This window comes from the organism of the source record quoted next, unplaced genomic scaffold, assembly GCF_019419815.1.
Source record: "Pyrus x bretschneideri cultivar Hongxiangsu unplaced genomic scaffold, Pyrus_bretschneideri_v1 Contig319, whole genome shotgun sequence".
Taxonomy (NCBI): Eukaryota; Viridiplantae; Streptophyta; class Magnoliopsida; order Rosales; family Rosaceae; genus Pyrus; species Pyrus x bretschneideri.
In genome coordinates, this window is record NW_025999634.1 from 15270 (window position 1) to 27634 (window position 12365).

The following is a 12365-nucleotide window of genomic DNA, read 5'->3' on the forward strand; positions in this document are numbered from 1 at the left end:
GCACTGTGCAAAATAAATTATCTATGTCCTTTAAGGCTAAAGAGCACCAACATATGCGCCCATAGACCAATAACAACAGTGCAGCAACTAAGTTTCTATCTGTGCCCTCTATGGACGTCACCTTTGATCAAATAGTACAATAAGGTATGCTGTGCTGAAAAGTGTAAGCACAAATAAAGGTCCTTTTGTGCCCAGTTCTGACAAAGTTGTCAGATGATTGCTGCCACCCATGTTAGCACATTTATTGTTATTGTGCCCAATATGTCAATTATTTAAAAAAAAAAAATTATTTAAAAACCGAAATCACCTACAAATTGAGATTGAGGCTAAAAAAAAATTATTTTTTCATAAAATTAAAACAGCCCACAACCACAAACATCTATAATATTACAATTTACAAAGATATTCACAACCATTATACATAAAAACAACAATAATTTTACACGTTCTATCCCCAACTAAAATTATAAAGGTTTTAAGTGAATATCGGTTCTCTCAAGAATAAGAACATCAAATATTAAGGTTTTAAGTGAACCTGCACAGTTCTTTTCTCATCTTCTAGTTCCAAAATTTTCTTTCCAAAACGCTGCTTGAGTGTCAGTGTCGGACCCTTCAAAATTTACACAGCAACAAGAAATGAGTATGTAGTGGCTTCCAAATTTTCAAATTATGATTCTTTATCTTTATCTCATGAGCTGTTGTATATCCTTCCTCCCACAGATTAATTGGTGTAATTCTGCTATGTATACATGCACTTGTTTGGGATTGAAACATAAAGACTTGCCTGACACTTTAGTAACATTCTTGTATGGATGGCAAGCAATCCTCACACAAACTAGGACATAAAAATAGAATCCGAAGTCCCAACAATATAATTCTCACTCTTTCAAATGTAAAGAACTAAAGAAAGAAAGATGCAGAGTATCTCAAAATATGCCATTTCCTACAACATATAAGAAACCCGAATTTAAAGAACTTAGGAGATTAGTAGTTGGTCTAGAGTTTAATTGATAGAACACATAAGTGTAATGGAAAAAAATTATACACCTTGCGATGGGCATCAGAATTAACTATAAGATATAATCAAACTTTACCTTAATCTGAAAGCACAAAGCTTTATATATTACCCAGGCCTGCAAAGGAAAGTAATCCCAAACCACGTAAGCACACATCAAGAAAAACCCAAAATTAGAAAGCTACAAAAAGGTCTACACATGGACATAACATGGGAATAAGAAAAAGAGATTTGGTACAACCATCAAGCCCCAAACCATTACAGTGGATGTTTACAAATTTAAAATGCAGCCCCTGTTCAATAATTAACACTCAAAATTTAATGTTTCGCATGTTCCAGATTCAATGTAGTATCGAAAAAGTAGTGCAATATCTTTAATTTGGCAACTCAACATAAGAAAGTCAAATATAATTGAGGAAATAAAGATATGCAGAGATGTACTTACACTGAGAGAGCGGAGCAATCCGATACCTGCACTAACAGAGTCAAATCTGCTCTTCTTAGAATTAAGATGTACTGCACCCAAAAAATCAATGACCTCATGCCACGTGCATATAAACATATATGCATATATATATTTTAAACTTGTATGTACAAAAGGGTTCACAACACCAAACTCCAAAATGAGATACAATACCATTTGGCATCTATTGTCATGCCCCGGTCCCCAGATACTCCACGCAATTAACCTAATCACAAGTACAAACCATCACTAAAAGGCATGAGTACACATAATACTAAAAGACCAATTCCATCCAGTAAACAAATTACTTTTATACATGTGGAGTAATTTGGCAATTGTATGTTTTCTTAAAAAGAATTTGCAAACACTATTTCAAAGAGTATAAGACTAACAACCAACACCTCAATCCAAAAAAAGGGTTTTGCATGATATTCAGTAGTATATGGTGAACATCATATAGCGAATTCTACTTTTAAACCAAAATAGGCATGAACTATGTAGATATACATGTTAAATATATATCATTTTGAGCTATGAGAGATCTAATTCCCTTAAAGAGATCTAGTACCATAATTTTGAACTGCGAAAAAGACGATAGCAGCAACCTCCTTCCAAGTCAATCCCAAGGCAAAGGCTCCCATCTCTGCTACTCAAAGTTATATTAGCCAGTCCCATACTACTAGTAAGTAATTACATCAAACTAGGCTAGTATCCATTTCATCCGGTGTCAGCTGCTCCTCAGAGAAGAGAGCCACAGTATCCATTTCATCCGGTGTCAGCTGCTCCTCAGAGAAGAGAGCCACTCTTCCATATACTTCGTGCTCTCCACACATGAAGCAAAATGCAAAGAACAAGTCAGCACTGGATGTTCATTGTAATTTCGAAAAGCATTTTGCTAGTGAGGTACATTTTTCTTTTGCACATGACTAGAACGCAATTGCATCTGAACAAGAAAGCTGGATAACAACAAAAAAAATGTCCGCTCAAGCCCAAATTTCTTAAAGTAATCTGAACTAAGCAATCAAACTGAAACTTTCTACATTATTTGATCTGTTCTTTTCCAAGACACAAAATGATGAACTTAACACAAAACATGAGCTTTCACAAAGAAGTCATGTACCTCGTTACTAGAATATAATTATCCATGACATTCCCAGAACAAATAACAAAGATTAGATTTTATTATTATTATTCAGAGTAGCCATAACCCTTGGCTTCCCATCATCTTCCAACAATTTAATTTTCAACACTGGTGTACGCTTGTAATATTCCTCAAATTAATTCAGAAAAGGTCACATATCTCCATCACTTACAGTCTACAAAACTAGAATTACCAACATTTTACAAAATAAGTTACTTTATCATCAGTTGATTAATAATCAATTACTTAGTTCTTTCTTTTGGTCAATAACAAACTTTGAACGTACGATAATTGACTATACATATGAAACTCAAAACCTCTGAGACAGATGGATTTACACACCCTCCATGTTTCATGTTATTGACTTGTGTGCAGCCGTGCAGGTATCAAATTTTATGCAACACCCCTCCAATATCAAAAAGAAAGGTCACCTTTCATCCAAAAACATATTCGAACTTTAGTATTCTTAAAATTAACCGCAATAGAGTTCCTCAATAACAGGAAACCCCCACACTGACCATGAGATGCAACAGCAAATGACAAATTTATTCGAGATACAATAGAAAACATCAACATAATTTATTCGATCTAATAAGGAAGCTTGACAAAATATCCTAGCCGGGAACAACCCCGACGATTCCAAGTCATGAACTTCAAGGACAACAAACTTTCGACCATATTTTGCGGCTGATTAGAACAAATTTCTCAACCAAGATTACCCATCTCAAACAAAGAATAGCTATCACTCATGAATACCAATAGAAGTTAATAATTCTAATCAAGAATGGAATGACGTTACCCATATGGCAGGAACGAAACGGTACGCACCAAAAAAACTGTCATAACCAACCGACAAAGTTTACCTTGCTTGCACTATGTGGACACCCAAAAGCTGTTCACTGATCTCTTGGGTCGAGGTCCAATTCCAACAGGCTTGGCCAGAAATTGGCCGGAAAACCAATGGTCACCGTTTCTTACATCTGAAATTGAGGAAATTCGGTTACGAATTTGTAGAAACTAACTTGGGGTTGGAAAGAGGACGGAAAAAGGATTCTAGGAGTTTAATTTGGCGGCCGTTGGTGATCGGTGGACGGAGGCGCTGTTGCGTGAAAGTGAAGAGGAAGAGGAAGTATATGAGAGGGAGGAAGATGGTTGAGGAGGACAAGGAGGAGGAAGAGAGCAGAGAGTGCAGAAACAATTCGAGGGATTAGAGAGAGTGTTGAGTCCGAGGGTATTGACATAGCAGAGGAGGAGATGAGAGAGTGCAGAGAGATCCGAGAGGTTAGAGAGTCAGTCTGAGTGTGAGAGAGAGCGCGGAGACATTTGAGAGAAAAGAGAGAGAACGTTGGGTCATTTGATTCGTCCACCTTTAAAATATTATTTTAAACAAAGGGCACAAAAAATCTACTTTTGCTTTAAATATATTAAATTATAGGACACAATAACATTTATGGTGTCATTGAAAATTAATAAAAAAATTTCATTTCTGACATTAAAGGCACCAAAGTCATGGCTCTGTGCCTAATTATGTGTTTGTGTCCATTTTGCTTAACATTGCACACAATTCATCGTGCCCATTACAAAATGAGCACTCTTCCACCCTATAACAGACACAACCACCTTATTTGTGTCCCTAATTTTGAGCCCAAAGGCCATTTTTCTTTTAGTGTCACTACTTGGTAGCAGTTGCGTACAAAGTTTCTGAACAAATATTATCCTGCATCCAAGACGTTAAATTACAAGAGAGAGATTATAACATTTTTGCAGAAGCCAAACTAAGAGTTTCACCAAGCATAGGAGAGATATATGGAGATGTCTATGAAATGTTCACATGCTGCATTGACACTGATACTCAGATAAACTTTTTCTTTTTTTTCTGGCTTAATCCTACGTTTAGGAGTCATGTTAATGCATCAGCAGGGGATCGTTCTCATCTACATCAGCTAGGGAGGCATTTGAAATATTTGATATGGTGGCCAAAGGATATCAACAATGGACAACAGAGAATTCACAAAAAAATAAAAAATAAAAAATAAAAGAAAAGAAAAGTGTTTTTGAATGAATTGCAACTTGAAACCGTATCATAGAATAAATATATCAGTTTTGTAAATCCTAATAAATCTAGGAATATCTCTTATATCCCTAGAGGTTAGAGAGCAGAGAGTGCAGAAACAATTCGAGGGACTAGAGATAGTGTTGAGTCCGAGGCTGTTGACATAGCAGAGGAGGAGATGAGAGAGTGCAGAGAGATCCGAGAGGTTAGAGAGTGTCTGAGTGTGAGAGAGAGAGAGCGCGGAGTCATTTCAGAGATAAGAGAGAAAGCGTAGGGTCATTTGTTTCGTCCACCTTTAGAACATTATTTTAAACAAAGAGCACAAAAAATCTATCTTTACTTTAAATATATTAAATTATAGGACACAATTACATTTATAGTGTTATTGAAAATTAATAAAAAATTTCCATTGCTGACATTAAAGGCACCAAAGTCATGGCTCTGTGCCTAATAATGTGTTTGTGTCCACTTTTCTTAACTTTGCGCACAGTTCATGGTGCACATTACGAAATGAGCACTCTTCCACCCTATTAGTGTTTAAACAAACACAAACACCTTATTTGTGTCCCTAATTTTGTGCCAAAAGGCCATTTTTCTTTTAGTGTCACTACTTGGTAGCAGTTGCGTACAAAGTTTCTGATCAAATATTATCCTGCATCCAAGACGTTAAATTACAAGAGAGAGATTATAACATTTTTGCAGAAGCCAAACGAGGAGTTTCACTAGGCATGGGAGAGATATACAGAGATGTCTATGAAATGTTCACATGCTGCATTGACACTGATACTCAGATAAACCTTTTTTTTCTGGCTTAATCCTACATCTAGGAGTCATGTTAATGCATCAGCAGGGGATCGTTTTCATCTACATCAGCTAGGGAGGCATTCGAAATATTTGATATGGTGGCCAAAGGATATCAACAATGGGCAACAGAGAATTCACAAAAAATAATAATAATAATAATAAATAAGAAAAAAAAAGTGTTTTTGAATGAATCACAACTTGAAACCGTATCATAGAATAAATATATCAGTTTGTGTAAATCCTAATAAATCTAGGAATATCTCTTATATCCCTATTAGGAGTTGATTACCTATTAAGAGTTGTAATCTTATAAGGGTAAGAATTTTACTTATCCTATTACTATAAATAAATGCACAATGGGATGATACAACACACACCTCACAATTAAATCTCTCTTCTCTCTCATTGTCGACGGCCCCCTCTCTATATTCCCTTAGAATAACTCAGTTAAATAGGCCTACAACACGTTATCAGCACGCTCTTGCCAGAAGGTGAGGAATTAATGGATCGTAGGAGGAGGCTATATTCCACAAAATTCAAAGGCTCTTATTTGTTTTCTGTCAATCAGGTACGCTTAAAATAAAGGAAGATATTTGAAACGACCTTGAAGCATGAAAATATTCTCCATGATGCATGAACCCCTATGTTTATATTTTCCTTCTGATATATATATTGTATATGTTTCATGCATTAAGTAATTAAATTGCTATGTGGAATTGTGAGTCAAAGCATATAAATAAATTAGAAGCATGTTAGGGATTTTTCAAACCCTAGAAAATTTGAAAAAATAAAAATATTGGGAGCTATGAGGCACAGCCACCGCATCACTGACGTGGCGCCACCATCATCCTCCGTGTTGCCCTATAGCCTAGCCGGGTCGAGCACGGCACCAGGACGACGTCGTTCCGACATCTGGACCATGGTAGCAGCCCTCTGGGCTTTGCTGCAAGCGCACGGACACAATAGACCATTTAGCCTAGTTGGCTTAACTTGGGCTCGAAGCCTAACCCACATCCAAATGGAAGCCTGCAACCTTCCTTTGACCTATCCAAATTTACTCAGCCCAAACTGTCAGCAGCATTAGGCTGCTAGGCTTTGTCCTGCGCCCCGACCCAAACCCATCTTCAGTTGGGCTTCATGGACCAACAGACGGTCAACATTTGCTGGGCCTACCCCATGTCCACCCTTCGGCCCTAATGCCAGCAGTTGTTGCTGTTGGGCTTCCCAGCCTCTCAACTCGTGGCTTATAGCCACATGTGGGCTGTTTTGCAGCCAAACTGGAAACCTGTATGCCTCTAGGGCTTTGCCTTACTCAGAACACCCAAGCCCAAATCCTTTTGGGCTATGGTTTTTTGAATTCAATGCTAATTTTTGGCGTTTTAAATAATTTAAACCCGAATGTTATTATTCTTCCTTCCACGATCGATCCCATTTGGTCCCGATCTATTGAATTAATTAAAAGTGAACTGCAGTCCATTAATCTGATAATGAATCCAAAATTATCTCAGGATCAACCTTAAAGATAATGGATAAGTCATCTTCATCTTTTGATATGCCGTTCTCTTACTCAGTCAAATCCGTGCCAGCTTGAGTTCCAGATTTAATATTAGCTCAGCATTCTGTTACAGCCTAAGTACCTACTGATCACAACTCAGCATCACCCTCTACTCCAATTCATATGTTTCCTGATCACAGCTCTACCTTTTAGATTTTAGCTCCTATTCAAAGCTCAGCACCACCTTTTGTTCGAACTAATAATTATCCCATGTTACAAGGTTAACAGCTAGAATTTACAAGCCTAAAGCTTTTGCAACAACTAAACATTCAGTTGATACTCTTCATTTTGTTCCAACTACTTACTTGCAAGCATCTAAGCATGCTCATTAGAATCAAGCCATGCTAGAAGAATTTTAAACTTTGCAAGCAACTGGTACATGGACTTTGGTTCCATCTACACCTCATCAGAACCTTGTTGGTTGTAAGTGGGTTTTTCGCATCAAAAGGAAACCTGATGGTTCGGTTGATCGATATAAAGCTCAGATTGTCACAAAAGGATTTCATCAGCAAGAAAGAGTTGACTTTAAAAGTCACAAAAGGATTTCATCAGCAAGAAAGAGTTGACTTTAAAAAAACCTTCAGTCCTGTTGCTAAATTGGTTACAATCAGGATCTTTTTAACTCTTGTTGTCCAGTTTGATTAGCTTTTAAACCAATTAGACATTAGTAATGCATTTCTTCATGGTTCTTTAAAGGAATAAGTCTTTATGCAACAACCTCTAGGCTTTGTGAATTTTTCCAAAGCTTCTTTCGTCTGCAAACTTAATAAATCCCTCTACAGCCTCAAACAAGCTCATCGGGCTTGGTATGAAAAGCTTTCCAAGCTTTAGTGTCTCTTGGTTTCTCTAATTCTCTGTCTGATTGCTCTATTTTTGTGACATTTGCCCTTCACTTGTGATTGTTTTGGTGTATGTTGACAATATTTTGGTCACTTGACCAAATCCAACAGTCTGTAACAATTTTATTTCAAAGCTTGGAGCTCTTTTTCCAGTTAAGGATTTGGGTCCTTTACACTACTTCCTTGAACTTAAGGTACATCGATCTTTAGAAGGCATATTTCTTTCACAAGGAAAGTATATTTTGGATCTTCTTATCAAGACCAAGATGGAAGGCTGCAAACCATCTCCTACACATCTTAGTGGTAATAAACTTGATCACATTGGTTCTCTACTGTCCAATCCCCATGGATACAAATCCATTGTTAGGGCTCGTCAATATTTAACTTGGACAATGCATGATATCTCATGTCAGTTACTCAAGTGTGTCAATTTCTTCATTGTCCCAGAGATTCTCATTTTCAAGCAGTTAAAATGCTTCTCAGATTTTTGAAAGGATCCATTACTCAGGGTTTATGGTTTAAGAAAAGTTTTATGCACCTCACTGCATTCTTTGATGTTGACTGGGCTGGTTGTGTTTTTGATAAGTGATATACTAGTGGATTTTGTGTTAATTTGGGCAACAACCTCATTAGCTGGAGTGCCAAGAAACAAACAATAATAGCTCGATCTTCTACTGAGGCAGAATATCGATCTCTAGCTCATAATGTTGCTGAGATTACCTAGATTTGCAAAATCTTCAGAGATATTTGATTTCCTTTATACAAAGTTCCTACTTTGTGGTGTAATAATGTGTCTACTCTTTCCTTGGCATCAAATCCAGACTTCCATGCTTGTACTAAGCATGTGGAAATTGACTACCATTACATTCGTGAATTGGTACTTGCTCACCTGTTGCATGTTTAGTATGTTCCTAGTCAATATTAGCTTGCTGATATTCACACCAAGGCTCTTTCCAAACACCTATTCAAGTACTTACAATCCAAGCTATCTCTTGGTCCCTCACCGATTAGCTTGAGGGGGTGTATTAACAAAGATACTACTCTACAGTCCAGCTCATCATTATCATATCTTAGTCATTGATCTTATCCTCTTATCCGTTGTGAAACTAATCTTGTCCTAAGTGTAATTAGCTAGGCTTACTTAGTTACTAATCTTTATTTGAGAAACTTTATATAATCAACAGTTGTATTATTGTTTCAATTAATGAGAAATACAAGATTACTTTTCTCACATCGATTATTTGCAAAATCGCAGGACAATCGTTGGAACCAAATTCTCGTATAACTGTTAGTATACGAACAACCGAACGAACACTTACAAGACAAAGAGAAAATACCGTAAAGAACCTAGGCATAAGAGAGGTACAGCCAATGACTTTTGGATGGTCAAGCCAGTAAGATGTTTAGAGCTTCAAGCAATAGATTAGGGAGTAGAATGTGATACCTTTACCTTGAACCCCAAGGGGTGTATTTATAGTGTGGTGAGAGTCCGTATGAGGATAGAAATCCATACTAAATTTGAGAGAATGCTACCTTATGAGATAGAAATTCATATTAAATTCGAGAGAATACTAAAAGGAATCTAGGATGATATTCCCTTTCTATTAGGTTAGTGATTACTTGTGATATACATCAATTCCCATGACAATAGGAATTTCCACGATTCTCTCCTAATCATGATGGGATTATGACGTCCTTGAGGGCTAAGTAGGTCATTTTTGACCAAGTTGACCTTGTCTACCGTTCTGGTGCTTATTAGATTGACTTGTTCTAATAGTACCAAGGATGATCCAATCTCCATTTTTTAGTCATTCTCATCGCGTTGATTAGACTGTTTAGACTAGAGGTCTGCGGCTTGATCTGGTTCTATCTGCTTTCTTGAATCCACTATTCTCTGATCGAAGATCCGATCTTCAGTACTTCATCTGTTTTGGTTCAATGATCTAAAAACTACGGTCTCATAATCTTTTAACCGCCCCATTCTACTATAAGTAGGGCTTGCATTTATCTATTCATCTCATACTAGAAAATGTAGGTTGGTGATGAACCAATATTTCTACTATATATTTCGCCCTTTTATATTTCTTTTCTTGTCTAGTTTAGTTGGAAGTTTTAAGTATTTGTGATACTTTTGCCGTATTGTGTTTCTAGGAGCAGCAGGATTGAGTTTGGTGGAAAAGTATGCAAACGGTGGAGTTTTTGAGTGGTTCCAGTTGGAGTCAATTCACAAGAGATTGAAGATGATCATTTCAAGTTTTCAGCTCAAAATTCCCAGCCAATCGTTCCCAGTTTAAGAACGAAGACAGGTTAGTGTGCTGACAGAACAGTTTCGATATCTGAAGGTTGCATGAGAGATAAGTACATAATTAAACCCTAAATTGAGAAAACCTCCTTCCTAGCTTTTTGAAGTAGACGTTTCAAGCTTTCTAAGGACATCTCAGTCATTGAAATCTATGGACTTTTGGTCTACTAAACATATGGAGGCAGGGCACTTTCTGTTTGCCCATTTAAATTATAAGTCAATTTTAATTGACATTTATTTTGTGTCTCTTGATCTGATCCGGAGTGTGGATGATTGGAGTCTCTTTTAAGTATGCATTAGGGGGATTTAAATAGGAGGGTGATAATAATAAAAGATGGGGGCTGTTTTCCAGAGGAGGAGATTAGAGAACTCAGGAAGAATTCTTGTAAAAAAGGGTTGTTCTCTTTCTTTGATTCTTCATGGATAATTCCTTATGTATTCAGACAAGTATGTATAACTAATTTCCTATTGATAGAGTGAGGTCCTGAGCCTCAACATGATCACATAGATTTCTCTTTTAATTGCTTAAGTGTTGTTACATGCTTGCTTTGATATTTTCAATCACTGAATTAAACTATCTATGTGCCTTGATGTTTGATCACCATTAGGATGCTTAGCAAAGTCATCGGATGCAATTTTGAACAAATATCACATTAAAATTGGTTATGCTTCTAGTGATTGAGGATTGTCATTTCTCCTAAGGTAAAATCATACTTTTAGGGATTACATGGTTTACCAAAAGGATTTTCACCAAGATTAATGAATCACTCATATTCATATTTAATCCAAATGTCATGGATAAATTGCATGTTGTGGTATGCATTTTAGCTTGAATGTCACAAGTAAAACTACACAAGGAAAAACCCAACCTTGAAAGCATGTGTGTTTTCGATTACTTAAGCTATTGGAAGAGCTACGTAGGAGTGTTGTTGGTAAAGGTTGAACTCTAGTCCCTTGTCAATCTAATTTTCTTCAATTATTTATATTATCTTGAGCTTCTACATTTACCTGTTTTGTTTAGTTGGATCATTATTTCTATAAGCCAATTGTCATTTTAGATATTTGTTCAAGTCACATATGGTAGGATTTAGTTTTGTCAAATTAGTGTAGTTCTTATTGTTAACTAAGTTAAATTCTCCAAAACTCATAAATTGTTTATACCAGTCCTTGAGAAGATCGACCTTACTTGAGCCATTCTATACTACAAAAACTTGTTCTCTTTCAAGAATTTTCTATGGTTTAAACCTTGTTTTATAGATGGTAAAATCTCTATCAGTTGTCTTAAGGAGCAATGCATGTGATATATGTATAAAGAGAGAAGGAAGAGAGTTTTGGGTTAGTGAATTTGATGTGTTGAGAAAGTACTAGTTGGGTTGCCTTGTCGATATTCTCAGTATTGAGGTGAGTGGTTAACGAAGAAGCGTTTTGCCCATTCATGAATATAGCTCGTATTATTGTTGCTAGTATTCTAAAAAGGCTTTTTAGCCAAAATAGTCTCTGAGATTTGCATAACACATCACTTTGGTTCCTAAGATTTGAAATCAATAGAACTGGTCCCTGAAATTGTCCATCATCAATCATTTTGGTCATTCCGTGCAAAATTATGTTAAATAATGATCCAAATTACTGATATGCTCTCAATTTAATAAACAATAAACCAAAATGATTTGATAAAAATTAAGGGTATTTTGGTCATTCTATTCTTATTTAATGGAGATTTTTCAAGGAAACACCAAAATGAGTGATGGTGGACAAACTCAGGACCAATTTTATTGATTTCAAATCTCAATGACCAAAGTGAGGAGTTATGCAAATCTCAAAAACCATTTGGCTAAAAATCCTTTTGAACAAGAATGTTTTGCTCTTGTCCATAAGCGAGGAATACCATTAGCCAAAAAAATAAGTGCCGAGAAGGTAGATTGCAAATCTTTCGAAGTAGGGTGTCACTATCTCAAATGTCCTAGCATTCCATTAATATTTGATACAAGACTGTGAGCCATAATTTTCATATATTGCGTCAAAAGATGAGTTTTCTTATTAACAAAAATCACACTTTAACCCACTGTGTCCTGAGTCAAGCCCTCCCCCTTTCTTTTGTGTAGCTTAGATAAATAAATCGCTTGTAATAAAAAAAGAATCTAACTTCACAATAAATTGAACTTTGAACATATGCTTTTGTTTCTAATGATTTGT

The 12365-nt window shown here is 36.2% G+C and overlaps 1 protein-coding gene and 1 long non-coding RNA gene across 4 annotated transcripts; one reads left to right on the forward strand and one right to left on the reverse strand.

Moving 5' to 3' along the window:
- Nucleotides 1-328: 328 nt before the first annotated feature.
- On the reverse strand, nt 329-3950 carry LOC125480104. Of its 3 annotated transcripts, XM_048590370.1 has the most exons (6): nt 3483-3950; nt 2267-2303; nt 2047-2215; nt 1461-1704; nt 1095-1133; nt 329-610 (listed from the first exon to the last, which is right to left on the reverse strand). In XM_048590370.1, exons 3-6 carry the CDS (start codon nt 2151-2153, stop codon nt 518-520), a joined length of 483 nt encoding a protein of 160 aa, XP_048446327.1. In that variant the 5' UTR covers nt 2154-2215; nt 2267-2303; nt 3483-3950; the 3' UTR covers nt 329-517. The 3 variants fall into 3 exon arrangements, 1 of the variants encoding a protein (XP_048446327.1); XR_007260495.1 differs by lacking the exons at nt 2267-2303; nt 3483-3950 and having other exon boundaries at nt 329-1133; nt 1461-1531; nt 1653-1704; nt 2047-2214; XR_007260494.1 differs by lacking the exons at nt 2267-2303; nt 3483-3950 and having other exon boundaries at nt 329-1531; nt 1653-1704; nt 2047-2214.
- A 5631-nt stretch (nt 3951-9581) lies between these two features.
- Nucleotides 9582-10677, forward strand: LOC108868077. The gene is made up of 2 exons (XR_001954151.2): nt 9582-9901; nt 10022-10677. It is a non-coding gene; the product is annotated as an uncharacterized LOC108868077 (long non-coding RNA).
- The last annotated feature ends 1688 nt before the right edge of the window (nt 10678-12365 follow it).